A 26,506-nucleotide genomic window follows, 5' to 3' on the forward strand; every position below is an offset into this window, starting at 1 on the left:
TCCTTGAGCAAAAAAAGTTTATTATTTTTTCCCAAATTATAAAAATTATACATGCAAAATATGGCATTAGGGTGGCACAGAAAAATATAAAAAGAAAATTAAAAGTATCCATTAACACTCTATTTCCTAGAATTAACAGCTGGTATACCTATCACTGAATTTCTATCATGTACATATATAGCTTTTCTGTATTTGGATGTTATTTCCATGTACATCGTTAATGGCATCCAGGTTTTTAGAAGGACATTATGCTGGGGTTTTCATATACAAATCAGGGTTGAGTTGTTGTTTCTTGTTTTTCCTGGGCTTGGTGACCTTGAAGAAGAAAGAAATGAAGTTAGAGCAGGTGAGATGTAGCTAATTCTGACTTTCTCTCTGCACTGACGCTGTCCTCCAACCACCAGTTGCATCCCGTTCTCGTAAGGTTCTTCTCACTCTCCCCTGTCCCCTTCAATGAATTCCTGTCCTTTGAGTCACCTCCCACATTGGCTGAGACCCTAAAATGAGATAGTCACTCACCCACAGCATGAGTGCACATGGAAGGGCAGGAGAGAGAGGAAGGAGCAGGTGTACGCAATGCCAAGAGTTGAAGGGACGGTTCTCATGGGGAAGACAGGTGGGAGGAGGGTGTGAGTCTGGAATGGAAAGGCTGGAAGGTTTGAAAGACTCAGAACTGGAGATATCTAAGACTCTGGGCCTTGCTGTGGGTCTGGATGTGTCAATCTTTGATCTATTTCACTCTGGTACTAGCCTTTGAGGGTCTTCCCACAATCTCACGTGGACAAAGAGCGTGGACTTAGTCCTGGAGGACCAATACTCTCTGTCTGTGTAGACCAGTCTGTGTATCTCATTAAAGGCAAGTTACTTTGTGTTGAGGTACTCAAGGGCACTCTTGATCATTTAGGTCTGGTGTGAGCTCTGTTTGCCTTCCTCTGGGATAGATGGCATTTCCCCCATATTAAAACTGATGAACCTGAAGTTTCTGGTGCTTAACTTCACCAGCAGTTAGAAAATCACAGAGCTAGGTTTTGAAAGAAATCGGCCTTAATGAAGCCCAAATTTACTATATAACCTCCCTGCTTTGATGCATTCAACCAATTTTGTAATATTTAGCTAGGTATTATATCCTTTGAAGGCTTCTCTGGGGTTTCTCTCTCCAACACAATTCAAAACCTCCTTCTTTAAAGAAAGAAAGAATGATAGAAAGGACAGTCATAAGTCTTCCACATTGGAAGAATGCTATTCCCCAGAAGTCCCCACCTTGATGAAGCTGTGAGTTACAGATCTCAGCTGTCTTGGATCCCTACTTAGTTCAAAGCAGACGAGTGTGAGTTTATCGCCTTTCTCACAGTTGACTTTGGTCAGTCGTCCATACACCAAGACATCCATCGTCCCCGTATCATCTTGTATTTCATACAAAGTCATGCATTGATCCAACACCATTTTCTGCAAAAGAAAATCAGCATGCTCCTCCTCAGAACTGGATCAGGTTCCACGTCCATGAGAAACACAGGGTGTGGGTGGAAACTTTTGTCTCCGACAGGTTAATATGAACTGGAGGTCCGGAAGGAGGCATAGCACAAAGCTTAAGATGTTTTGTTCAGAGGATTCTCCTTATGATTCTGAGAAGGATTGCCACTAATTCTCATTAAGTGGATTATGTCATTTCAGTCTGTACTTCTTTCCTGTCCATTCTCTACTCCCTCTTCCCAATCTGTCCAAATCCAGAATCTCGATCATCTAGTCCCATTGTTCTAGGTTCCTTCTTGCTCACTGTACTCATTAATTCTGCAAATGCACCTGTGTGCACAGCCACTTACACAGAGGGCACAGGAGACAACACAGGTAGAAGGAAAAAGCTGCATTTCAGGGCAGAATCATCTGTCGAATTCCTACTCTGGTTGTCACAACCAGCATCCAAGTTTGGGAGGGCAATTCTTTATTCACAATCACGTTAAGCTGTCATTGAAAGGGATGAGACAGAACTCAAACAAAATCATAAGGATATGTGTACTGATAGAAAGTCTGCACTGTTCTGGACCAGAGTACCTGTGAATGGATCATAGCATCTGCCAAAAACCAAGGATTTGGGGAAATCTCTTTCCATAGAACTTACATGGCATTGCCTTCGGAAGAGGAAAGTGAAGAGTTTTTCTAGCCCGTATCCTGAAGTGGGAAGGTTCTACCCAACTACCCTGGTCATTGGAGCCTTGAGTTCCTGTGTTTCAGAAGTGAACCAAACTCCACTTGGCAAGTTCAGACCTTTAAATTCAGGGGTTATAGATGAAATAGTACAAAACAATGGTGTGGGCTTACCTTATGCACCTGATACACCCCACTCACAAATGTTCCTGGCTCTTCCAAGCGAAGCTCCTTGATTTTAGGAGTTGCATTTGCATTTTGGATCAGTCTGCTTGAGACCTCCATCTTTCGGTCAGCACTGACATCAGACACAGAAGAGACATTGTACACCTCCAGGAACCCGTTGCGGCCAATATAATCTGCTAAGGTGATGACTCTCTTTGGTATGAACTTGTCCTTCAGGCCGACATGAAAAACCTTCACTCGAAAGAACTGGCTCTCAGTAACCACAGTGGCGTGAAACATCCTTCTCTCCTCGTCTGTGATGTCATATGCGAATGGCTCTGTGGCTTTCAGCACCATCACTTCCTTGGCGCATGTCTGTAAACCCTCTTCTCTGGAAGGTTTTGTAGGTACAGACTTCAATCTTGGTTTCTACTTGGAAGTACACATCAGAAAGTGGCCCAGTTAAGAAAGGGAATACACAGTCCTTTCTAGTGACAGCCACCTTAAGCTTAATGTTGAGCCTCCAGAAAGGCTCAGATTGGATGGATTTGGGGGAAAAAATGAGCTAGAGAGAGAGAGCTGACCTAGTATAAGGTAGCTAGTGGAAGACATGGAAGAATTACATGTAATTGTACTTATTTTCTTCATCATTTCATACATTTGGGAGGAATATTATTTTTTCTGTTAAAGGCATTAACCCAAGATAAAGAAACAACAACAACAACAAAACAACATTTCTCTGAGGAGAGCTCTGGAGAGCATAGAGGAAGAGGAAAATAGCCATGCTGTTGTGAAGGGATTCCCATTAGACATGAAGATAAATATATTATCTTAATTTACCAATCAGCATTTTAGTGAGCAAAGTAAGATAGCAGTAAGGAAGAAAATAAATCACCCTAACAGCCCTGGCAGTGAACGGCTCTAGTCAGAAATCACAGATTTCATCTGGAACCAGTCCCGGTAGATGTCACAATTGAAAGAGGGAAACCGTGAGCCCTTTTCCAAGAAGGGCTGTGCTAAAAAGAGATTAGTTAAGCAATCACTGGAGAAGCTCATGAACTTCCCTGATTTAGAAATGTTCTGGCTCCAGACTTGAACAGTAGAAGAATGAGCCTTCTGAAGACATGCTTCCTTGGCATAGAATTATTTGAACCCAATCATTCTAAAAAACAGCAGCATAGAAAAAGCTCTACAAAGAGAATAAAAATTCCCCTAAATGTTAAAGCTTTAGATCGCAAAGCCTGGATTTGAATCCAGCACCAAGTAAATGCCTAGTGCGCAGAAATGTCGTCAGCACTGTCTTTCCATGGTTTTTCAGAGGCCTGCAGTCTGCTCCAATAAACAGATATTTCATGCTTTGTGTTGACCCTGTTGGTGGAATCTTTGTTAGAGGGATAGCCTTGTAAAAGAAATTGCTGCATTTGGGTAAGCCACATATACTCAGTAATCTCATTGACAGGATCATGCTGAGCTATTGCCTTTTAAAACTCAGCTATCATAAACTGGCATGACGAGAGTGGGGCTTGGAGGCTGAGGAAATATTGGTTTGGATAATATTTTGAAAGCATAAGCAGGTCATTTTCTCTCAGAGTATATTCTCCACTTCTCACCTTGTTCATAAATCATGCTTTTCTGTGCTATTCCCTTCATCATAGCAGAAATTGAAGGTGATAGTGATCTGTTTCTGGCTTTGAACCCAAAAAGCAAACCGAACGCACACCCTAGAGAAAATTGTTGGGAGTCTCCATGATGAATAACAACAAGGCTTTCATTCTCACCTAATGAAGCACAGACTGAAAGGTCAGACACCTTTTTGAAGGCCTCCTGTGCAGGTGGTCAGACCCCAGGAAAACACTGAGCCCATGGTGTGTTTATGTGTAAGAGGCTAAGGCACAGAGGAGCCTCCTGGGGTCCTGGTGCTCCATGGAGGATTCAGGGCAGCAGAAGGATTCTGACAGGAGGAAAAGTGACTGTGTCCCATGTATAGGCAGATGGGGACATAGAAAGTCACTTCCATAGAAAGTCACTTCTAAGCCAATACTCTACCCCCAAGGGTAGGCAACCACCATGGTCATGTCACGGTGGGACGGAGGTGAGCTAGGCGGGAGGGCATGCCTGCCTGTGCACTTGCCTCTCCATTCTAGTCTAGTCTTTCTCTAGAATCTGAGGTTATTCTCCCATAAAAGGAGAAGGTACACTCATTATAGTGGTGATAAACGCTGGAAAAGAAAAATGAAGGGACTCGTGAAATCGAGCAGAGGAAAGATGTGATGTATTGTTGGAGGCACATCAGTGAGGACCTGCCCGGTGGGGAGGGGAAGCAGTCAGGCTGATGTCTGAAGGTGGGTGTTTCTGGGTCAGTGAAAAGACAGGAGTAATGAATTCCCAACCAGAGAAATATCTTTTGTATACACATTGGACATGGGAGGGAGCCCCTAATGCTGGAAAAGAATCCAGAAGTGTGGTCAATAAGCCAAGAGGAGTGGGACGAAAGGAGACAGGAGACGAGTTACATGCAGTTGTTCATTTTTCCTCCCGTGTTCATCTTAGGTGGTCTGACCATCCCCTATTCTCATTCCTGAACTAAGTCAGTAACCCTCTTGAGATCAGGAATTATTTCAAAACACACACTTTCAAATAGCAAAATACACACTTTCTATTACACTGAAAACTCACCACCTGCATTTAATAAGCTAACAGGTGACTTTTGTTATGTAAGGAAATTATACATAGTAGGGAATTGCTGAGAAGCTCTTTCCAGGTCCTGATGATTCCTGTGCTATGTTGTAGAGAGAGGGACAAGTACGGGGAGAGCAAGACGGTACCTTGGTCGAGAAACTGCTGCCCGGGGTTGATGGAGGCATCCAAGGAGGCGGAGAGAAGGACCCAGGTGACAGGGCACCCATGACGGAAGGTTGTCCAAGCTGACCCCATTCCGGCACTGGCTGCATCATCTCAAATTTTTCAGTTTTTATGGTTTGGGTTTCCATTTTCTGAAAATAGTTTTTTTCTCCCTGGTTAGTTGTCAGTATCAGGTGACCCACAATCCCTCTCTTCCTTCACCTCTCTCTCTCTCTCACTCTCCTCTCTCTCTCTCTTTTTGTCTTTCTGTCTCTCCGTCACACACTCACACACACACACACACACACACACACACCAGGATCTTCAATCTGGAATACTAGCACAGAAGGATACCTCCGTCTGCTCTCTGGCTTGGACCCCAACCAGGGTACAAACATCCCTCTGCAAATTTCAGCCACACATGATTGAACTTTCTTTGGAATGCTAGGCAATTCTAGTTCCACCTCTGCTTCCAAGGTCCCTATGTCAAGCTCGTCAAGACGACACGTGGATCCTGGCCTGGTAGAAAACCCTACCTGGCTCCAATGGAAACCAGTCTCAGAACTACTTGGCTGAACTTCGGGATGTTTCATTAGCCAAGTTTTTCACTGCCTTGTGCTTCGGCAAATAAGCAAATTGGTTCCTATCTCCTGTCCTTCAGGTCAGGAAAACCTGTGAATGCTTTGTTTTCCATGCCAGTGAGATTCCCCCCGTTCATCATTCCAGAGGCAGGATTCTGCACCAGGCCACCAAATCCCTCAGAGATCTCAAGGGCAGACAAACCCAATGAGGATTTCCCCCAAGCTTTCCAAGGCCCTGGACTTTTATGACCATTTAAGGAAGTGCAGAAGGTGTCTGTAAACTCATTTGTCTTGACTACCTTTACTGTTACTAACGAAAGCCCTTTTGGGCCATCCTGCATCCAATATGCACGTGCCACCATTCTTGCCACTTTTAGCATCGATTTGACTAGTTCAGCAACTGTGACTTGTGGATAAAGTTGTAGATGAGGGAGCTTCTGGAATACCTGCCTCTGGCAGGAGGCTTCCTGATTAGAACACCGTCGGACCAACCCCCACACCTCATTCCTCTTTTGCAGGAGGACAGAGCCTGGCTGTGGAAACAAGTCCACCCATGACGCTGGGTATTCACACATTAGAGGCATTAAAAAAATATTGTAACATCCGCATAGCTACGTGGATTCGGTTTGTGCCCATGAAGAGCTCACGTGTTCACGCTCTGACACTCACTGTCTGTGTGACCTTTGCAGAACGTGTTTAACCTCTAGGAACCGCAGTTTTCTCAGAGGTGAAATGGCCCTAACAACAGCACCCTGAGTGATAAATAATGAATGCTGTTATAAAGACGAGATGAGATCACGGACACAGAACACATAGGTTCCGGGGTCTAACACACTACATAGGCAACATAGCCATGTCGGCCTTGTCACCGCTATTTCACACTCTGTTTAGAGATTTTGGTCGGCTCTGATCTACAGATGCCTCATGTTGTATGTGGGTCCCTCCTGATGGCGTGGGAAATATTTCCCTAAAGTAGCCTCTCTATTTCCTTCTGCCACAGGTAGCAATTTATCCCAAGACAACCTTATCTTGATATTCCCTCAAAATCAGTGACACTGAAAGCTTCTATGATAGCAGTAGGATTTAGATGCTGAAAATATTTTTTCAAGTTTATTTCTTCATTTTAAGTGAAGGAGAGTGAGAATGCAAAGAGAGAGAGAGAGGAGAGAGAGAGTGAAAGAGAGAGGGAACGTGTAGGGTAGGGGAGGCAGAGAGATAGGGAGAGAGCAAATCTCAAGTCAACGTTTCACTGTCACTCCAGAGCCCAACGTAGGGCTTGATCTCAAAAGCTGTGAGGTCATGACCTGAGCAGAGATCAGGAGTTGGATGTTCTATCGGTTGAGCCACCCAGGCACCCCTAGATGCTGAAAATATTCTTTTTGACTGGATAATATGAGAAAATAATAATTGGTTTCTTTTCCTTCATCACCCTTCCCTGTTGTAGAATCATGATGTCCTGAGCTGTTTGCTTTAGAAGAGACGTAGCTGTAGGAATCAAGAGCAAAACTGGTCTACGCCTGGTTTGGGGGAAAGTTGAACGGATCCCACACAGTAGAGAAAATCATTGGGAGACCCCATGATGAATCAGAGCAACATTTTTGTGCTCACCTAACGAAGAAAAGACTGAGCAATCAGACACGCGTTTTCTTCCTGTACAGGTGGCTGGACCCGAGGGAGGAATTCACTACATGTGTGTTTATGTGCAGAGGCTGAGGGAGCCGATGAGCCTCCGTGGTCCTTGGGCTCCAAGGAGGATTCAGGGCAGGAGAACTTTGCTCATGGGAGTAGAAAATCTCATGAGAGTCATTTGTTTAAGGAGTCATCTGAGTAGGCCGACGGGGACTTTGAAAGTGTCACTTCCAAGCCAGTATGCTTGGCAAAAATAGCGTTATCCTGAGTTGTGTGCATGTGTCATTGTCATAGGAGAGAGACAGCGGCTGTGGTTATTGTCATTGTTGTGTAATGAATTGTACATAGTAGGGGAATTACTGAGAAGCTCTTTCCAGGTCCTGATGATTCCTGTGCCTGTTGTAGAGAGAGGAACAAGTACAGGGAAGAGCAACATGGTACCTGGGTCGAGAAACTGCTGCCCGGGGTTGGTGGAGGCATCTGAGGAGGCTGAGAGAAGGTCACAGGTGACAGGGCACCTGTAACGGAAGGTTGTCCAAGCTGACCCCATTCTTGCTTTGGCTGCGTCGTCTCAGATTTTGCAGTATTTGTGTTTTGCGTTTTCTTTTTCTGAAAGTAGTTTTACCCTTGGTCAATAGTTTTCAATATCTGATGAGTCACAATCTCTCTCTCTCTCTCTCTCTCTCTCTCTCTCTCTCGCCGCACACACACACACCTGAGGATCTTTACTCTGGTATACTAGCACATATAGGATATGTCCTGCTGCTCTCTGTCTTGGACCCCAACCAGGGTACAAACATCCCTCTGCAAATTTTAACAACACAGATGATTGAATTTTCATCGGAATGCTAGGCAATTCTAGTTCCACCTCTGCTTCTAAGGGCCCCATGTCAAGCTCCTCAAGACAACACGTGGATCGTGGCCTGGTAGAAAACCCTACCTGGCTCCAATGGAAACGAGTCTCAGAACTACTTGACTGAAAATGGTATGCTTTCTCCACCATGTTTTTCACAGCCTTATGGTTCAGCAAATAAGCAAATTGGTTCCTACTCCTGTCCTTCAGCTCAGGAAACCCTGTGAATGCTTTGTTTTCCATGCCAGTGAGATTCCCCCTATTCATTCCAGAGGCAGGATTCTGCACCAGGCCACTAAATCCCTCAGAGATCTCAGGGACAGACAAACCCAATGAGGATTTCCCCCACGCTTTCCCAGGATCTGGACCTTTATGATCGTTTAAGGAATTGCAGAAAGAGTCTGTAAACTCGTTTGTCTTGACTACCTTACTTTTACTAACGAAAGCCCTTTTGGACCATCCTGCATCCGATATGCACGTGCCACTATTCTTATCACTTTTAGCATCCATTTGACCAGTTCATCAAGTGTCACTTGTGGATAAAGTTGTAGATGAGAGAGCTTCTGGAATACCTGCCTCTGGCAGGCGGCTTCCTGATTAGAACACTGTCGGACCAACCCCCATACCTCATTCCTCTTTTGCAGGAGTACAGAGCCTGGCTGTGGAAACAAGTCCACCCATGACACTGGTTATTCACACATTAGAGGCATTAAAAAAATATTGTAACATCCGCATAGCTACGTGGATTCGGTTTGTGCCCGTGAAGAGCTCACGTGTTCACGCTCTGACACTCACTGTCTGTGTGACCTTTGCAGAACATGTTTAACCTCTAGGAACCTCAGTTTTCTCAGAGGCGAAATGGCCCTAACAACAGCACACTGAGTGATAAATAGTGAATGCTGTAATAAAGACAAGATGAGATCACGGACACAGAGCACCAGATTCCGGGGTCCAACACACTACATGCGCAATACACAGCCATGTCGGCATTGTCACCGCTTTTTCATGATCTACTTAGAGATTTTGGTCTGCTCTGATCTGCAGATGTCTCTGTTGTAATGTGGGTCTCTCCTGATGGCATGGGAAATACTTCCCTAAAGTAGATTCTCTATTCACTTCTGCCACAGGTAGCAATTTGTCCCAAGACAACCTTAACTTAATATTCCCTCAAAATCAGTGACACTGAAAGCTTCTATGATAGCAGTAGGATTTAGATGCTGAAAATATTTTTTCAAGTTTATTTCTTCATTTTAAGTGCAAGGGAGTGAGAATGCAAAGAAAGAGAGAGAGAGGGGGGAGAGAGAGAGGGAACGTGTAGGGTATGGGGGCAGAGATGGGGAGAGAATGAACCTCAAGTCGACTCTTCACTCTCAGCCCAGAGCCCAATGTAGGGCTTGATTTCAAAAGCATGAGGTCATGACCTGAGCAGAGATCAGGAGTTGGATGTTCTTTCGGTTGAGCCACCGAGGCACCCCTAGATGCTGAAAATATTCTTTTTGACTGGATAATATGAGAAAATAATAATTGATTTCATTTCCTTCATCACCCTGTCCTTTGTAGAATCACGATGTCCTGAGCTGTTTGCTTTAGAAGAGATGTAGCTGTCAGAATCAAGAGCAAAACCGGTCTACGCCTGGTTTCAGGGTAAAAGTTGAACAGATCCCACACGGTAGAAAAAATCATTGGGAGACCCCATGATGAATCAGAGCAAGATTTTTGTGCTCACCTAACGAAGAAAAGACTGAGCAGACACACGTTTTGTTCCTGTACAGGTGGCTGGACCCCAGGGAGGAATTTACTGCATGTGTGTTTATGTGCAAGAGGCTGAGGGAGCCGATGAGCCTCCGTGGTCCCCCTGCTCCAAGGAGGATTCAGGGCAGGAGAACTTTGCTCATGGCAGTAGAAATTCTCATGGGCGTCATTTGTTTAAGGAGTCATCTGAGTAGGCCGACGGGGACTTTGAAAGTGTCACTTCCAAGCCAGTATGCTTGGCAAAAGTAGTGTTACCCTGAGGTGTGCGCATATGTCATTGTTATAGGAGAGAGACAGCGGCTGTGGTTATTGTCATTGTTGTGTAATGAATTTTACATAGTAGGAGAATTGCTGAGAAGCTCTTTTCACTTCCTGATGATTCCTGTGCTAAGTTGTAGAGAGAGGAACAAATACGGGGAAGAGCAAGAGGGTACCTGGGTGGAGAAACTGCTGCCCGGGGTTGGTGGAGGCATCCGAGGAGGCTGAGAGAAGCTTGCAGGTGACAGGGCACCTGTCACTGCAGGTTGTCCAAGCTGACCCCATTCCAACGTTGGCTGCGTCGTCTTCGATTTATCACTGCTTGTGGCTTTAGTTTTTCTTTTCTGAAAGTAGTTTTTTCCCCTGGTCAATAGTTTTCAATATCTGATGAGCCACAATCTCTCTCTCTCTCTCTCTCTCTCTCTCTCTCTCTCTCTCTCTCACTTTCCCACTCCGCTGCTCACTCTCCTCACCCCTTCCTCCTCTCTGTCTGTCTGTGTGTCTCTCTCTCCCCGCACACTCACACACACACAAACACACCCCAGGTTCTTCACTCTGGAATGCTAGCACATATAGGATACCTCCTTCTGCTCTCTGGCTTGGACCCCAACCAGGGTACAAACATCCCTCTGCAAATTTCAGCCACACATGATTGAACTTTCTTTGGAATGCTAGGCAATTCTAGTTCCACCTCTGCTTCCAAGGTCCCTATGTCAAGCTCGTCAAGACGACACGTGGATCGTGGCCTGGTAGAAAACCCTACCTGGCTCCAATGGAAACCAGTCTCAGAACTACTTGGCTGAACTTCGGGATGTTTCATTAGCCAAGTTTTTCACTGCCTTGTGCTTCGGCAAATAAGCAAATTGGTTCCTATCTCCTGTCCTTCAGGTCAGGAAAACCTGTGAATGCTTTGTTTTCCATGCCAGTGAGATTCCCCCCGTTCATCATTCCAGAGGCAGGATTGTGCACCAGGCCACCAAATCCCTCAGAGATCTCAAGGGCAGACAAACCCAATGAGGATTTCCCCCAGGCTTTCCCAGGACCTGGCAGGAGGCTTCCTGATTAGAACACTGTCGGACCAACCCCTACACCTCATTCCTCTTTTGCAGGAGTACAGAGCCTGGCTGTGGAAACAAGTCCACCCATGACTCTGGTTATTCACACATTAGAGGCATTAAAAAAATATTGTAACATCCGCACAGCTACGTGGATTCGGTTTGTGCCCGTGAAGAGCTCACGTGTTCATGCTCTGACACTCACTGTCTGTGTGACCTTTGCAGAACGTGTTTAACCTCTAGGAACCGCAGTTTTCCCAGAGGCAAAATGGCCCTAACAACAGCACCCTGAGTGATAAATAATTATGCTGTTATAAAGGCAAGATGAGATCACGGACACAGAGCACACAGGTTCCGGGGTCCAAAACACTAGGTCGGCAATACATAGTCATGTCGGCATTGTCACTGCTATTTCACGATCTACTTAGAGATTTTGGTCTGCTCTGATCTGCAGATGCCTCATGTTGTATGTGAGTCCCTCCTGGTGGCATGGGAAATACTTCCCTAAAGTAGCTTCTCTATTCCGTTCTGCCACAGGTAGCAATTTATCCCAAGACAACCTTAACTTGATATTCCCTCAAAATCAGTGACACTGAAAGCTTCTATGATAGCAGTAGGATTTAGATGCTGAAAATATTTTTTCAAGTTTATTTCTTCATTTTAAGTGGAAGGGAGCGAGAATGCAAAGAAAGAGGGAGAGAGAGGGAAGAGAGAGAGAGAGTATGTGAGAGAGAGAGACAGAGAGAGGGAACGTGTAGGGTATGGGGGCAGAGAGATGGGGAGAGAACGAATCTCAAGTCAACTTTTCACTCTCACCCCAGAGCCCAAACTAGGGCTTGATCTCAAAAGCTGTGAGGTCATGACCTGAGCAGAGATCAGGAGTTGGATGTTCTATCGGTTGTATCACTGAGGCACCCCTAGATGCTGAAAATATTCTTTTTGACTGGATAATATGAGAAAATAATAATTGATTTCATTTCCTTCAACACCCTGCCCTGTTGTAGAAACGCGATGTCCTGAGCTGTTTGCTTTAGAAGAGACGTAGCTGTAGGAATCAAGAGCAAAACTGGTCTATGCCTGGTTTGGGGGAAAGTTGAACGGATCCCACACGGTAGAGAAAATCATTGGGAGACCCCATGATGAATCAGAGCAACATTTTTGTGCTCACCTAACGAAGAAAAGACTGAACAATCAGACACACGTTTTGTTCCTGTACAGGTGGCTGGACCCCAGGGAGGAATTCACTACACGTGTGTTTATGTGCAAGAGGCTGAGGGAGCCGATGAGCCTCCGTGGTCCTTGGGCTCCAAGGAGGATTCAGGGCAGGAGAATTTTGCTCATGGCAGTAGAAATTCTCATGGGAGTCATTTGTTTAAGGAGTCATCTGCGTAGGCTGACGGGACTTTGAAAGTGTCACTTCCAAGCCAGTATGCTTGGCAAAAGTAGCGTTATCCTGAGCTGTGTGCATATGTCATTGTCATAGGAGAGAGACAGCGGCTGTGGTTATTGTCACTGTTGTGTAATGAATTTTACATAGTAGGGGAATTACTGAGAAGCTCTTTCCAGGTCCTGATGATTCCTGTGCTATGTTGTAGAGAGAGGAACAAATACGGGGAAGAGCAAGACGGTACCTGGGTGGAGAAACTGCTGCCCGGGGTTGGTGGAGGCATCCGAAGAGGCTGAGAGAAGCTCGCAGTTGACAGGGCACCTGTCACTGCAGGTTGTCCAAGCTTATCCCCTTCTGTCATTGGCTGCGTCGTCTTTGATTTATCACTGCTTGTGGCTTTAGTTTTTCTTTTCTGAAAGTAGTTTTTTCCCCTGGTCAATAGTTTTCAATATCTGATGAGCCACAATCTCTCTCTCTCTCTCTCTCACTTTCCCACTCTCCTGCTCACTCTCCTCTCTCCTACCTCCTCACTGTCTGTCTGTCTGTCTGTGTGTCTCTCTCTCCCCTGCACACTCACACACCCACACACCCCCCAGGATCTTCACTCTGGAATACTAGCACATATAGGATACCTCCGTCTGCTCTCTGGCTTGGACCCCAACCAGGATACAAACATCCCTCTGCAAATTTCAACCACACAGATGATTGAACTTTCATTGGAATGCCAGGCAATTCTAGGTCTATCTGCTTCCAAGGGCCCTATGTCAAGCTCCTCAAGATGACACGTGGATCGTGGCCTGTTAGAAAACCCCACCTAGCTCCAATGGAAACCAGTCTCAGAACTACTTGGCTGAACTTCGGGATGTTTCATTAGCCAAGTTTTTCACTGCCTTGTGCTTGGGCAAATAAGCAAATTGGTTCCTACTCCTGTCCTTCAGCTCAGGAAACCCTGTGAATGCTTTGTTTTCCATGCCAGTGAGATTCCCCCCGTTCATCATTCCAGAGGCCGGATTCTGCAGCAGGCCACCAAATCCCTCAGGGATCTCAGGGACAGACAAACCCAATGAGGATTTCCCCCAGGCTTTCCCAGGACCTGGACTTTTATGACCATTTAAGGAATTGCAGAAAGACTCTGTAAACTCATTTGTCTTGACTACCTTTACTTTTACTAACGAAAGCCCATTTGGACCATCCTGCATCTGATATGCACGTGCCACCATTCTTGTCACTTTTAGCATCCATTTGACCAGTTCGTCAAGTGTCACTTGTGGATAAAGTTGTAGATGAGGGAGATTCTGGAATACCTGCCTCTGGCAGGCGGCTTCCTGATTAGAACACTGTCGGACCAACCCCCACACCTCATTCCTCTTTTGCAGGAGGACAGAGCCTGGCTGTGGAAACAAGTCCACCCATGACGCTGGGTATTCACACATTAGAGGCATTAAAAACTATAGTAACATCTGCATAGCTACGTGGATTTGGTTTGTGCCCATGAAGAGCTCACGTGTTCACGCTCTGACACTCACTGTCTGTGTGACCTTTGCAGAACGTGTTTAACCTCTAGGAACCGCAGTTTTCCCAGAGGCAAAATGGCCCTAACAACAGCACCCTGAGTGATAAATAATGAATGCTGTTATAAAGACAAGATGAGATCACGGACACAGAGCACACAGGTTCCGGGGTCCAACACACTACGTGGGCAATACACAGCCATGTCGGCATTGTCACTGCTATTTCACGATCTACTTAGAGATTTGGTCTGCTCTGATCTGCAGATGCCTCATGTTGTATGTGAGTCCCTCCTGGTGGCATGGGAAATACTTCCCTAAAGTAGCTTCTCTATTCCATTCTGCCACAGGTAGCATTTGTCCCAAGACAACCTTATCTTGATATTCCCTCAAAATCAGTGCTGAAAGCTTCTATGATAGCAGTAGGATTTAGATGCTGAAAATATTTTTTCAAGTTTATTTCTTCATTTTAAGTGGAAGAGAGAGAGAATGCAAAGAAAGAGAGAGAGAGAGGAGAGAGAGAGAGTGAGAGAGTGAAAGACAGAGGCAATGTGTGGGGTATGGGGGCAGAGAGATGGGGAGAGAACGAATCTCAAGTCGACTCTTCACTCTCAGCCCAGAGCCCAAACTAGGGCTTGATCTCCAGGCTGTGAGGTCATGACCTGAGCAGAGATCAGGAGTTGGATGTTCTATCGGTTGAACCACTGAGGCACCCCCAGATGCTGAAAATATTCTTTTTTGACTGGATAATATGAGAAAATAATAATTGATTTCATTTCCTTCAACACCCTGCCCTGTTGCAGAAACGCGATGTCCTGAGCTGTTCGGTTTAGAAGAGATGTAGCTGTCGGAATCAAGAGCAAAACCGGTCTATGCCTGGTTTGGGGGTAAAAGTTGAACGGATCCCACATGGTAGAGAAAATCATTGGGAGACCCCATGATGAATCAGAGCAAGATATTTGTGTTCACCTAACGAAGAAAAGACTGAACAATCAGACACACGTTTTGTTCCTGTACAGGTGGCTGGACCCCAGGGAGGAATTCACTACATGTGTGTTTATGTGCAAGAGGCTGAGGGAGCCGATGAGCCTCCGTGGTCCTTGGGCTCCAAGGAGGATTCAGGGCAGGAGAACTTTGCTCATGGCAGTAGAAATTCTCATGGGAGTCATTTGTTTAAGGAGTCATCTGAGTAGGCCGACGGGGACTTTGAAAGTGTCACTTCCAAGCCAGTATGCTTGGCAAAAGTAGCGTTATCCTGAGCTGTGTGCATGTGTCATTGTCATAGGAGAGAGACAGCGGCTGTGGTTATTGTCACTGTTGTGTAATGAATTTTACATAGTAGGAGAATTGCTGAGAAGCTCTTTTCACTTCCTGATGATTCCTGTGCTAAGTTGTAGAGAGAGGAACAAGTATGGGGAAGAGCAAGAGGGTACCTGGGTCGAGAAACTGCAGCCCGGAGTTGGTGGAGGCATCTGAGGAGGCTGAGAGAAGGTCGCAGGTGACAGGGCACCTGTCACTGCAGGTTGTCCAAGCTTATCCCCTTCCGGCGTTGGCTGCGTCGTCTTTGATTTATCACTGCTTGTGGCTTTAGTTTTTCTTTTCTGAAAGTAGTTTTTTCCCCTGGTCAATAGTTTTCAATATCTGATGAGCCACAATCTCTCTCTGTCTCTCTGTCTCTGTCTCTGTCTCTCTCTCTCTCTCACTTTCCCACCTCCTGCTCACTCTCCTCTCCCCTTCCTCCTCTCTGTCTGTGTGTCTCTCTCTCCCCCGCACACTCACACACCCACACCCCCCCCAGGATCTTCACTCTGGAATACTAGCACGTATAGGATACCTCCGTCTGCTCTCTGGCTTGGACCCCAACCAGGATACAAACATCCCTCTGCAAATTTCAACCACACAGATGTTTGAACTTTCTTTGGAATGCTAGGCAATTCTAGTTCCACCTCTGCTTCCAAGGGCCCTATGTCAAGCTCGTCAAGACGACACGTGGATCGTGGCCTGGTAGAAAACCCTACCTGGCTCCAATGGAAACCAGTCTCAGAACTACTTGGCTGAACTTCGGGATGTTTTCTTAATCATGTTTTTCACTGCCTTGTGCTTCAGCAAATAAGCAAATTGGCTCCTATCTCCTGTCCTTCAGCTCAGGAAAACCTGTGAATGCTTTGTTTTCCATGCCAGTGAGATTCCCCCCGTTCATCATTCCAGAGGCAGGATTGTGCACCAGGCCACCAAATCCCTCAGAGATCTCAGGGACAGAAAAACCCAATGAGGATTTCCCCCAGGTTCTCCCAAGTCCTGGACTTTTATGATCGTTTAAGGAAATGCAGAAGGAGTCTGTAAACTCGTTTGTCTTGACTACCTGTCCTTTTAATAACAAAAGCCCATTTGGACCATCCTGCATCCAATATGCACGTGCCACCATTCTTGTCACTTTTAGCATCCATTTGACCAGTTCATCAAGTGTCACTTGTGGATAAAGTTGTAGATGAGAGAGCTTCTGGAATACCTGCCTCTGGCAGGCGGCTTCCTGATTAGAACACCGACAGACCAACCCCTACACCTCATTCCTCTTTGCAGGAGTACAGAGCCTGGCTGTGGAAACAAGTCCACCCATGACGCTGGGTATTCACACAAGAGGCATTAAAAAAATATAGTAACATCTGCATAGCTACGTGGATTCGGTTTGTGCCCGTGAAGAGCTCACATGTTCACGCTCTGACACTCACTGTCTGTGTGACCTTTGCAGAACGTGTTTAACCTCTAGGAACCTCAGTTTTCTCAGAGGCGAAATGGCCGTAACAACAGCACCCTGAGTGTTAAATAACGAATGCTGTTATAAAGATGAGTTGAGATCACGGACACAGAGCACACAGGTTCCGGGGTCCAACACACTACGTGAGTAATACACAGCCATGTCGGCATTGTCACTGCTATTTCACGCCCTATTTAGAGATTTTGGTCGGCTCTGATCTACAGAGGCCTCATGTTGTATGTGGGTCCCTCCTGATGGCGTGGGAAATAGTTCCCTAAAGTAGCTTCTCTATTTGCTTCTGCCATAGGTAGCAATTTATCTCAAGACAACCTTAACTTGATATTCCCTCAAAATCAGTGACACTGAAAGCTTCTATGATAGCAGTAGGATTTAGATGCTGAAAATATTTTTTCAAGTTTATTTCTTCATTTTAAGTGCAAGAGAACGAGAATGCAAACAGAGAGAGAGAAGAGAGAAGAGAGAGAGAGAGAGAGAGAGAGAATGTGTGGGGTGGGGGGGGGGGGGCAGAGAGATGGGGAGAGAACGAATCTCAAGTCGACTCTTCACTCTCAGCCCAGAGCCCAAACTAGGGCTTGATCTCCAGGCTGTGAGGTCATGACCTGAGCAGAGATCAGGAGTTGGATGTTCTACGGATTGAGCTACTGAGGCAACCCTAGATGCTGAAAATATTCTTTTTGACTGGATAATATGAAAAAATAATAATTGATTTTTTTTTCCCTCTCCAGATTTTTCACTTATTCACTCTGTCTAGTTCTTGAAACATGATGTTTTGAGCTGTTTGCTTCTGGAAACACAGGAATGAAAGGTAATATTTGTCTGCATCTGGTTTTGGGGAAACAAAAGGAACAGAACCCACACCTGAAGAAAATCGGTGGGAGACCCTGTGATGAATCAGAGCAAGGCTTTCCTGCTCATCTAATGAGATACAGATGGATGGTAGACCCATTTTTTGCAAGCTTCCTGTGCAGGTGGCTGGACCCCGTGGAAAAACCGACTGCATGATGTGTTTAAGGGAAGAGGCTGAGTCGGCAGATGAGCCTTCCCGGGGTCCCCGTTCTCTAAGACGTTTAAGGGCAGTGCGAGGATTCTCCCAGAATAGAAGCGGCTGTGTCCCATATATAAGCAGGTGGGGACTGAGAAACTGTCACTTCCAAGCCAGGATGCAGGGTCAAAGCAGAGTTATCTTGAGATGTGCACATATGTCATTGTCCTAGCAGAGACACAGCGGCTGAGTTTTCAGTGACTGGAGAAGGACACATCCGCGGCCATCTGGGCCTGGGATCCAACAGGCACAGGCAGCTAGCTCCATCCCATGCATAAATCCTGGGGACCCTGGGTAGGGATGATGAGTTTGGGGTGCTGACAATAGTACGATCCACAAGACACAACTTGAGAAAGATGTCTTTAGGGAGTTTGTCCTCAAGTGCTATGTGTGTGTTGGGGCCGGGGTACAGCCTGGGTCAGAGGGCAGCTTGGGGCTTGGGTGACAAACTACATTAGAGAATAGTGATTCAAGTGTTGCCTGGCTCATTCCTCAGGTGGGTATTCCTGTGGTATTTGCCACAGAATGGACATTATATCTCCCGAGTGTAGGCAGCCACCGTGGTCATGTCAGGGTGGGACGGAGGTCCGCTGGGAGGGAGGGGATACACACGTGTGCACTCACTTCTCCACCTTGCCTGGTCTTCCCCTATAATCTGAGGTCATGGTCCCATAAAAGGAGAACTTACACTCATTAGAGTGGTGATAAATGCTGGAAAAAAAATCAAAGGACCCGTGACAGCCAGCAGTGGGAAGATGTGATGTGTTGTTGGGGGCACATCAGTGAGGACTTGCCGGGGTGAAGGGAGTCAGGCTGGGGTCCGAAGGTGGGTGTATCTGGGCCAGTGAAAAGACAAGCGTCATGAATTCCAAACCATCGAGATGGCTTATGTTTACACACGTGACGTGGGAGGGAGCCCCGAATGCTGGAAATGACTCCAGATGTATGGTCAATAAGCCAAGGGGAAAGGGACAAAAGGAGACAGGAATGCAGGGTATAAACACCCTCCCATGTTCATCGTTAATGGTCCGGCCACCCCCTACCCCTACTCCTGCACCAAGTCGGTAACCCACTTGAGTTTCGGAATTATTTCAAAATGCATACTTCAAATAGCAAAGGATCTCTACTACACTGGAATCTCACTACCTGTATTTGATAAGCTAATGAGTGATTATTGTTATCTAAGGAAATTGTACATAGTAGGGAGTTACCTAGAAGCTCTTTATAGGTCCTGATGATTCCTGTACTAGGTTGTAGAGAGAGGAACAAGTACGGGGAAGAGCAAGACGGTACCTTGGTCGAGAAACTGCAGCCCGGAGTTGGTGGAGGCATCTGAGGAGGCTGAGAGAAGCTCGCAGGTGACAGGGCACCAGTGACGGAAGGTTGTCCAAGCTGACCCCATTCTGATGTTGGCTGTGTCTTGTTAGATTTATTATTGCTTGTGGTTTTAGTTTTCCTTTTCTGAAAGTAGATCCCAACCCTCTGGGTAATGGTTTGCAGTTTGAGGTAAACGTTATTTCTACTGAGCCAATCAGTTTTTTATTACTAGATTATAAAGATACTAAAACTTCTGTTTCAGGAAACAGGGGACCACATGGAGTCCGTCCTCTGAGAGATGACGGGAGGTGTGCAGCCCACAGTGATGGGAGTTTCACACAACAGCTGGGAATCTCCCCTCCTCCCTGTGGCCCGAAGGATGCTGCACCAGGATTTGGAAAATCTAGAATTGAATTGTGTCTCTTTGGTGAGCTGCCCTCCTGGTGAGACTTCCCTTTATCCCACATGTAAAGAGGGGTTCTGACTCCACATCTCCTTCCCACGGAGTTAGACACACGAGTTATAGTGAACACAGTTCTGAAACATAACGGGTGATGGCCAACTACGGGTAGGTGATTGTTCACTATGGATTTGTTGACTCCAAACCTCATTTTCCTTCTGCCCCTGGAATCCCTTTTTTCTTGATTCTTCTACTTGCAGGTTGAGAAATGAAGGAAGAGCTAAGTGCTCCCAGGAAGCTAATCAGGGGAAGAGCCATAGGGGAAGCTTCTTCAGCGGGGCCTTTTGCATCTTACCTTCGACACAAGTGTATCATCCACTGGCCGTGAAGCCTTGTTTGCGGTGGATGTCGACTCGTCAGTACTGGACACCTCCTGCTTTCTTTTCTTCCCTGGAGCCAGTCCCTGAGTTTTGTACTTCTTCATAACTGAGGCAGCAAAGAGAACATGGTAAATCCAAAGAGGCCCGTCTAGGGCAACTGCATCACGTTCGGCGCTATTTCCTCGGAGCTCCTGCCTGTGGGTCTGAGGTGGCGTTTCTGTCTCCCCTGTGTCCATCAACCAGCCAGCCCGGCTACAGGTGCTGACTCAGTCTCGGATGGTCTCCTTCCTTCCCCACGGGCACAAGCCCACCCCTCCATCGTCCGGACTCCCGGGAACCTCAGTCAAACCCTCTTCCAACCCATTTATCCTATATTTTCCTTTTAAGAATATTAAGTTTTCAAAATGCCGATGGTGGGTTAACTCCTCTGGAAGGCAGAGAAAGGAAATCCGATCTAATTAGTGACGTGACAAACTGGTGATGCTTGACTTTTTAAAATATGTTTTTTTACCAGGCAGTGATTTTACGGGAGGCAATGGTTTCACATCTGCGAGGGAGGAGTTTTTCTTTAAGCACTGCCTCACGTTTGTTGCTAGGGAATAGAGTAACGGTGGGATAAATATTGTGAGGGAGCAGTATACCCACCGTCTGCAGTATTTTTAAGCGTCACAATTTTTTCCTAATTTTGTCATCACCCTGTAACCATCGTAATGTGGGGGAAGCCTCAGCCTTTGTCGTCAACTCCTGCTTTTTTTCTTTACCCACGCCCCCCAAATACACCCTGTAGAATACAGTGCCCCCCTTTATAGGAAAGGAATTGTTCGACCTGTCAACCTGTTGGCGCTCAAAGGGCCACCTCATCTGGGCAACTGAGTCGTAAATTGGCAAAGGGATCTCCCCGCTGTGCCGACACCAGGGCTCTGCTGGGCACAGAGGGCGGGCACATGGACAGTGAGGGCTCCTCTGCATTACCTTTTCTCTTCTCATTTTTAATAGTTTTCACAGTGTCTTCTAGTCCTTCTATGTCTTTGAGCAGCCTCAGGAGTTCGTTCACACAGAGAATCCCCCGGAACTTCTTGTGCATCATGTCAGCAATCTTGACCTTGGTATATTCTTCTTTCATTTTTGGAGTCAGTCCCAAATCAGAGTCCAGCAGGGACTTAACCATGCTAAACTGGTCGTCATTGAGGGGCTGAAGCCCTTTCAGCAGAAGAATTCTCTTGCATTCTGTCTCCATCTCTCAAGGTCTGTCTAAGCAGGGGAAAAATACCATAGGGCGTTACATTCTCATCGGAACAATTTAAAAGCCTGGTTGTGTCTATGTGGGTGAGTGGCCCATGTCAAGGTGTTGTCCTTGAGTGTGTGTGACAAAGACCAGGTGCATCACTGTGCAAAATGGGTTGAGATCTGCTGCATTCAGAACTTCTTTTTTTTTTTTTTAATTTTTTTAAATGTTTATTTATTTTTTTTAATTTTTTTTTTCAACGTTTATTTATTTTTGGGACAGAGAGAGACAGAGCATGAACGGGGGAGGGGCAGAGAGAGAGGGAGACACAGAATCGGAAACAGGCTCCAGGCTCCGAGCCGTCAGCCCAGAACCTGACGCGGGGCTCGAACTCACGGACCGCGAGATCGTGACCTGGCTGAAATCGGACGCTTAACCGACTGCGCCACCCAGGCGCCCCAAATGTTTATTTATTTTTGAGACCATGCGAGAAACAGAGTGCAAGCAGCGGAGGGGCAGACAGAGGGAGACACAGAATTTGAAGCGGGCTCCAGGCGCCGAGCCGTCAGCCCAGAGCCCGACGCGGGGCTCGAACCCACAAACTGTGGGATCATGACCTGAGCCGAAGTTGGACACTTAACCGACGGAGTCACCCAGGCGCCTGCATTCAGAACTCCTAAGAAAGTCTTTTCATTTAATAATGACAGTTGTGTCGGGCCAGGGCAGGTGTGGTGGCAGGAGGTCTGGAAAGAGGTCGTGCTTTCTGTGCGTGGAGTGTGGGCTGTACGGTGTCACAGGGCACCTGCTCCCGGCGGCCATCCCCTACTGGGGCTGCGGTGTCTCCCTGGATGTCTGCTCGCTGGCTCCTGACCCTGTTACCCTCTCTGATGGCCGAGTGGACCGCAGTCTCTCACCCTCCGTGACTGTCCCCGCCACCGGGCGCTCGCTTCCACACCAGGGACCCGCCCATGTCCACCTGCCTTCCTCTAGCCAGTCCCTCTAGCGTCCCCTCTCCCTGGGGCTTGGGCATGTCCTCTGTGTCCTCTGCGCCCTTGTCCCCTGCTGGCCTTCTACCTGCTTCCTCGTGCACAATCACGGCATTTTTTTTCTGGGACCATTTAGTAGTCCTCTCACTGGAGTTCTACACTCCGGCTAGAGCAGGAACACTGCTCTCCTTTGGCGCAATTATTTAGCAGTTCCTTGATTTTACCCTTCTAGGCTGAATTCCTCTGAACAGTTCTTTCAGAGAGCCAGATGTCCCTCTATCCAGCCATGGCTCTGTCCCACTTGACAGCCGCCAAGAATTCCCCGGTTTGTTTTTGAAATTTTTCTTGCTCCCCACCCTCGCTTGGAGAGCCTTGAATAATCTGCATCTTTTTTTTTTTTTTTTTTTTTTTTTACATCTGTGCCTTTTGTAATTCTTGCGGCTTATGCTCCAGAAATATACAACCCATCTCGCCTCTTCATGCATCAGGACTTTGCTAATTCCCTCCCTGCTGCCTACCAAGCTGCTCTCGCCTTTCTTCCTCCGACTGACTCCTCGGAGCCTTCAGGACTCCGCTGAGGCTTTGTCTTCCAAAAGCCACCAGAGTCCCCCTGTTGGACCGAGGGTCCCGCCTCTGGGCCCCTTTAGCATCTCTTGTACTTCCTCTATGGCACTCAGTACATGGTACGGGTTCCACTTTTCTGTTTAAATTCATCAATTGTTCTTATTCGGGCACCGTGTGTTTGTGTAGCTTCTGTATAATTAGCATGTTCAAATCCCCAGGGCTGTGAATGATTCCTTCCTGCGAGGGTACGAGATCCTCGGATTGGTCAGGCTCATGGATTGAAGGATAAACCCACAAGATGGCTTACAGCAGAACTGAAGATAGTTAACAACAAGGTAAAAACTCTGAAAGCTTCCAGAAATGAAGAGCAGATTACCTGTAAAGATTCAAGGAGCAGCCTGAATCTGACACTCAACAGCAAAGCTGTCCACCAACAGTAAAACAGGGTAATTTTCAAATAGTATTTGTTCAAATTCCATATCTGTTTCAAAGCTGAATAGTGTTTAAAATGAAATTTTTGTGTGTGTGGTATATATGAGTGTGACAACATAATTCGTTTGCAAAATAAGATACAATACGATATAAGGTGACAGGAGGCTAGGTCTAATCTTTGTTCATTCCTCTTAAATATGAACGTGCATACTGTATTTCCAAAATATTAGTGTGTTTGAATTTAGAATAACCATCCAGACCCCTCTTGGGTTTCTAGTATTACAGTATTTGTTTTTGTGTCTTGTTTGTTTGTTTCTATTTTTTTAATGTTTGTTTATTTTTGAGAGAGAGGGAGAGAGAGCATGAGCAGGGGAGGGGCAGGGAGAGAGGGGGACAGAGGATCTGAAGCAGGCTCTGTGCTGACAGTGGAGAACCCCAGGTGGGGCTCGAACTCATGAACCATGAGATCATGACCTGAGCCGAAGTCAGACACCCAACCGACTGAGCCACCCGGGTGCCCTCTAATATTACAGTATTCCAAGTAGGTACACTAAATAGCCTTTCTGAAATGGCCTGATTGTGAATTTCAAAACAGATGCAGCCCCAGGGGTATCAGAAAAGGTACTGCCTACATAGAGGGAGGGCAGAATAATTTTGAGAGCAGAATTCTAAGCTGGCCAAACTGATATTTAAATGTGGGGGCCTCAGAAACTATTCTCTGATATTCAAGACCTTGTGGTTTGTACGACAAAGACCTATAAGGAAACGTCTATTGGAAATGATATTCGATAATGAAAATGACACATAGAGCCCAGAACTACTGCAAGCCAGAGCGAGGACTACCTTGGCGAGGTGTGCCTCTGTCTTACAAAGAAATGCAACTTCGACTAAAGACGAGAGAGACAGGAAGCATATCGACACGGTGGGGGAAGGGAGGAAAGCCAATGGGGCCCTTCGCTAATGTATTTGTCTGAAAGGATCAGATAAAGGTATACGTAAAAACAGAAGCACAAGAAAGGAGCATTCAGAAGTGTCAGAAACGGGAACGAAAGTGGCCGAAGCCAAACTGCACCCCTTAATTATCAGCAGACACAGAAATGGCCCTAACGAGGTAAGTGGGAAGTGTAGTCAAATGGCATTTACACAATCTGCCAATGTATTGTTAACAAAAGATCACTCACTTAAAGGTGGGGAAATAAAAGACAAATATTTCATCATGCGACGAGCAACCAAAAGAAAACCAGCTTCTCTATATTAGTGTAGCTTTAAATAGATCTGGAGACAAAAAAAAATATCATCAAAGCACAACACAATGACAAAGCTGACGTCCCAGGGAAATAACACAGTTGTGATTGTGTATTTACTTGCTAATCGAAAATATATATTATTTTTGTTGTGATATCCCTTTATAATGCTATAAATATTATGTAATTTATTTTATAACATGATTCGCCTATAATAATATAAAAATTATATTTGTACTATTATATCGTATGTTTCTCTCCATACATCCACACACACTTGTATATATCATCGTGTATGTAAATTTGACAGACGTACGGGACGAAAACCTCACAATGGCACGGTTTTGATTTCGCATTTTATTGCGAAATGAAATTTTAAAAAATCAGTAAAGATTTAGAAAATCCGACCAACGCAATCAATAAACATAATTAACGAGGTTTATCTAACATACCCCAAATTCTGAAATCAGCATGAAAAATCTCACACTCTAACGAGAGCAAATGAAATAGTATTATAACAGGCCGTCCAGAAAGTTGCTCAACAATTCTGCAAGCAGGCAATAGAAATCTGTGTATAACTGACTCCCCCCCTCTCCCTTGCGTCTTGCCACTAGAAAAAAAGTCAGTAATTTTGAGGGAGGCAGAAAGTAATACTAAAAGAAACTAAAATAATGGCTCTGGAGTATAAGATAAAAATTAAACTGTCTAAAAGAGGTAAAGAAGCCATGTTTTTGCATAACTGTGTCTGTGGAAAGGAAATTTTTTCTGCTGTGTGTGTGTGTGTATGTGTGTGTGTACACCTGCATGTGAGTTTTCCAAGATTAGGATGATACCATACAATCAACTCTAAATGCAGATGTGCATTTTACTTCATATTAGGTTATGATACTTTCCTCCTTGTGTTTCTATCTTGACTTTTGCCCGGGACCCTGCCACAGCCACCACGTTTCCTGTGCACCTTCCAGGGAAGGAAACTAAACAGTTTCTCTAAATATAACTCATGGCAGTAGTCACCTAGGGAATAGATTTTAATATCTTCTGTAGTCAAAATGTATCTCCCTTTGTTCAGGCCTCAGATGTGGTAGAATGAGAATGTCTGGTTTTTGCCTGAGCTGTAAAGGATTAATTTTGTTTTTCAACGTTTTTATTTATTTTGGGGGCAGAGAGAGACAGAGCATGAACGGGGGAGGGGCAGAGAGAGAGGGAGACACAGAATCGGAAACAGGCTCCAGGCTCTGAGCGGTCAGCCCAGAGCCCGACGCGGGGCTCGAACTCCTGGACCCCCGGACCGTGAGATCGTGACCTGGCTGAAGTCGGACGCTTAACCGACTGGGCCACCCAGGCGCCCCGAGCTGTAAAGGATGAGAATCAAGCTACTGTTGGAGAGTCTGGGTGGCTCGATCGGTGAAAGCACGTGACTCTTGATTGCAGCTCACGTCATGATCTCACGGTTCATGAGTTTGAGCCCTGCTTTGGGCTCTGACCTGACAGCATGGAGCCTGCTCGGGATTCTCTCTCTCTCCCTCTCTCTCTGCCCTTCCCCTACTCTCACTGTCTCTCTTTCTCTCAAAAATACATAAACGAACTTAAAAAAAAAATAGAACGAAGCTACTGTTTTCATTTTTCTGACTGTAGTTGATAACCAGCACACCCCCCCCCCATTCTTTATAACCGAAGCCCCCTGGATGTTTCCTGCTCAGCCAATATCTCTTGACAGAAAGCCCACGGTTCTCACCTTGCTGAAATTCCCCACAAGTCCAGATTTTGAGGTCTTCTTCAGAAATGCAGGGATCACTGCTTATTTTGTTTGAGGAGAAGGATCAATTAGGAAAGCCCTTAGAGACTGAACTGCAAGCTATTATAATCTCCTGAAGGGCACAGGAAAAAGAAGTGTTTTGAAAGATAGCAATCAGAAATGGCACCGCGTACAGTCACAACTTGACCAGTTTTGGTTTCCTCTCACTGTGCT

General features: G+C 46.0%; 1 protein-coding gene across 12 annotated transcripts; it reads right to left on the reverse strand.

Moving 5' to 3' along the window:
- Window positions 1-26,506, reverse strand: LOC122476315 (gamma-interferon-inducible protein 16-like). 12 transcript variants are annotated; one of them, XM_043568854.1, is made up of 13 exons: window positions 26,273-26,506; window positions 21,059-21,337; window positions 20,062-20,192; window positions 19,283-19,450; window positions 15,605-15,772; window positions 12,908-13,075; window positions 10,398-10,565; window positions 7,800-7,967; window positions 5,133-5,300; window positions 2,317-2,736; window positions 1,341-1,446; window positions 520-635; window positions 1-315 (listed from the first exon to the last, which is right to left on the reverse strand). In XM_043568854.1, the coding sequence occupies exons 2-13, from the start codon at window positions 21,321-21,323 to the stop codon at window positions 247-249; spliced, it is 2,115 nt and encodes a 704-aa protein (XP_043424789.1). In that variant the 5' UTR covers window positions 21,324-21,337; window positions 26,273-26,506; the 3' UTR covers window positions 1-246. The 12 variants fall into 12 exon arrangements, with proteins under 12 accessions (XP_043424789.1, XP_043424788.1, XP_043424787.1 ...); XM_043568853.1 differs by having other exon boundaries at window positions 1,261-1,446; window positions 21,059-21,333; window positions 26,273-26,505; XM_043568852.1 differs by having other exon boundaries at window positions 1,261-1,446; window positions 26,273-26,505.

The sequence above is a fragment of the Prionailurus bengalensis genome, chromosome E4, assembly GCF_016509475.1.
Source record: "Prionailurus bengalensis isolate Pbe53 chromosome E4, Fcat_Pben_1.1_paternal_pri, whole genome shotgun sequence".
NCBI lineage: Eukaryota > Metazoa > Chordata > Mammalia > Carnivora > Felidae > Prionailurus > Prionailurus bengalensis.

Bases quoted from the DNA above. Each gene is read 5' to 3' on its own strand.
- LOC122476315 (XM_043568853.1), bottom strand. From the start codon at position 21,323: ATGGAGACAGAATGCAAGAGAATTCTTCTGCTGAAAGGGCTTCAGCCC. The intron at 19,451-20,061 runs GTAAGATGCAAA...ATCTACTTTCAG, and splicing joins ATGATACACTTGTGTCGAAG to AAAAGGAAAACTAAAACCAC. The intron at 7,968-10,397 runs GTACCCTCTTGC...AACTACTTTCAG, and splicing joins GCAGCAGTTTCTCCACCCAG to AAAAAGAAAACGCAAAACAC.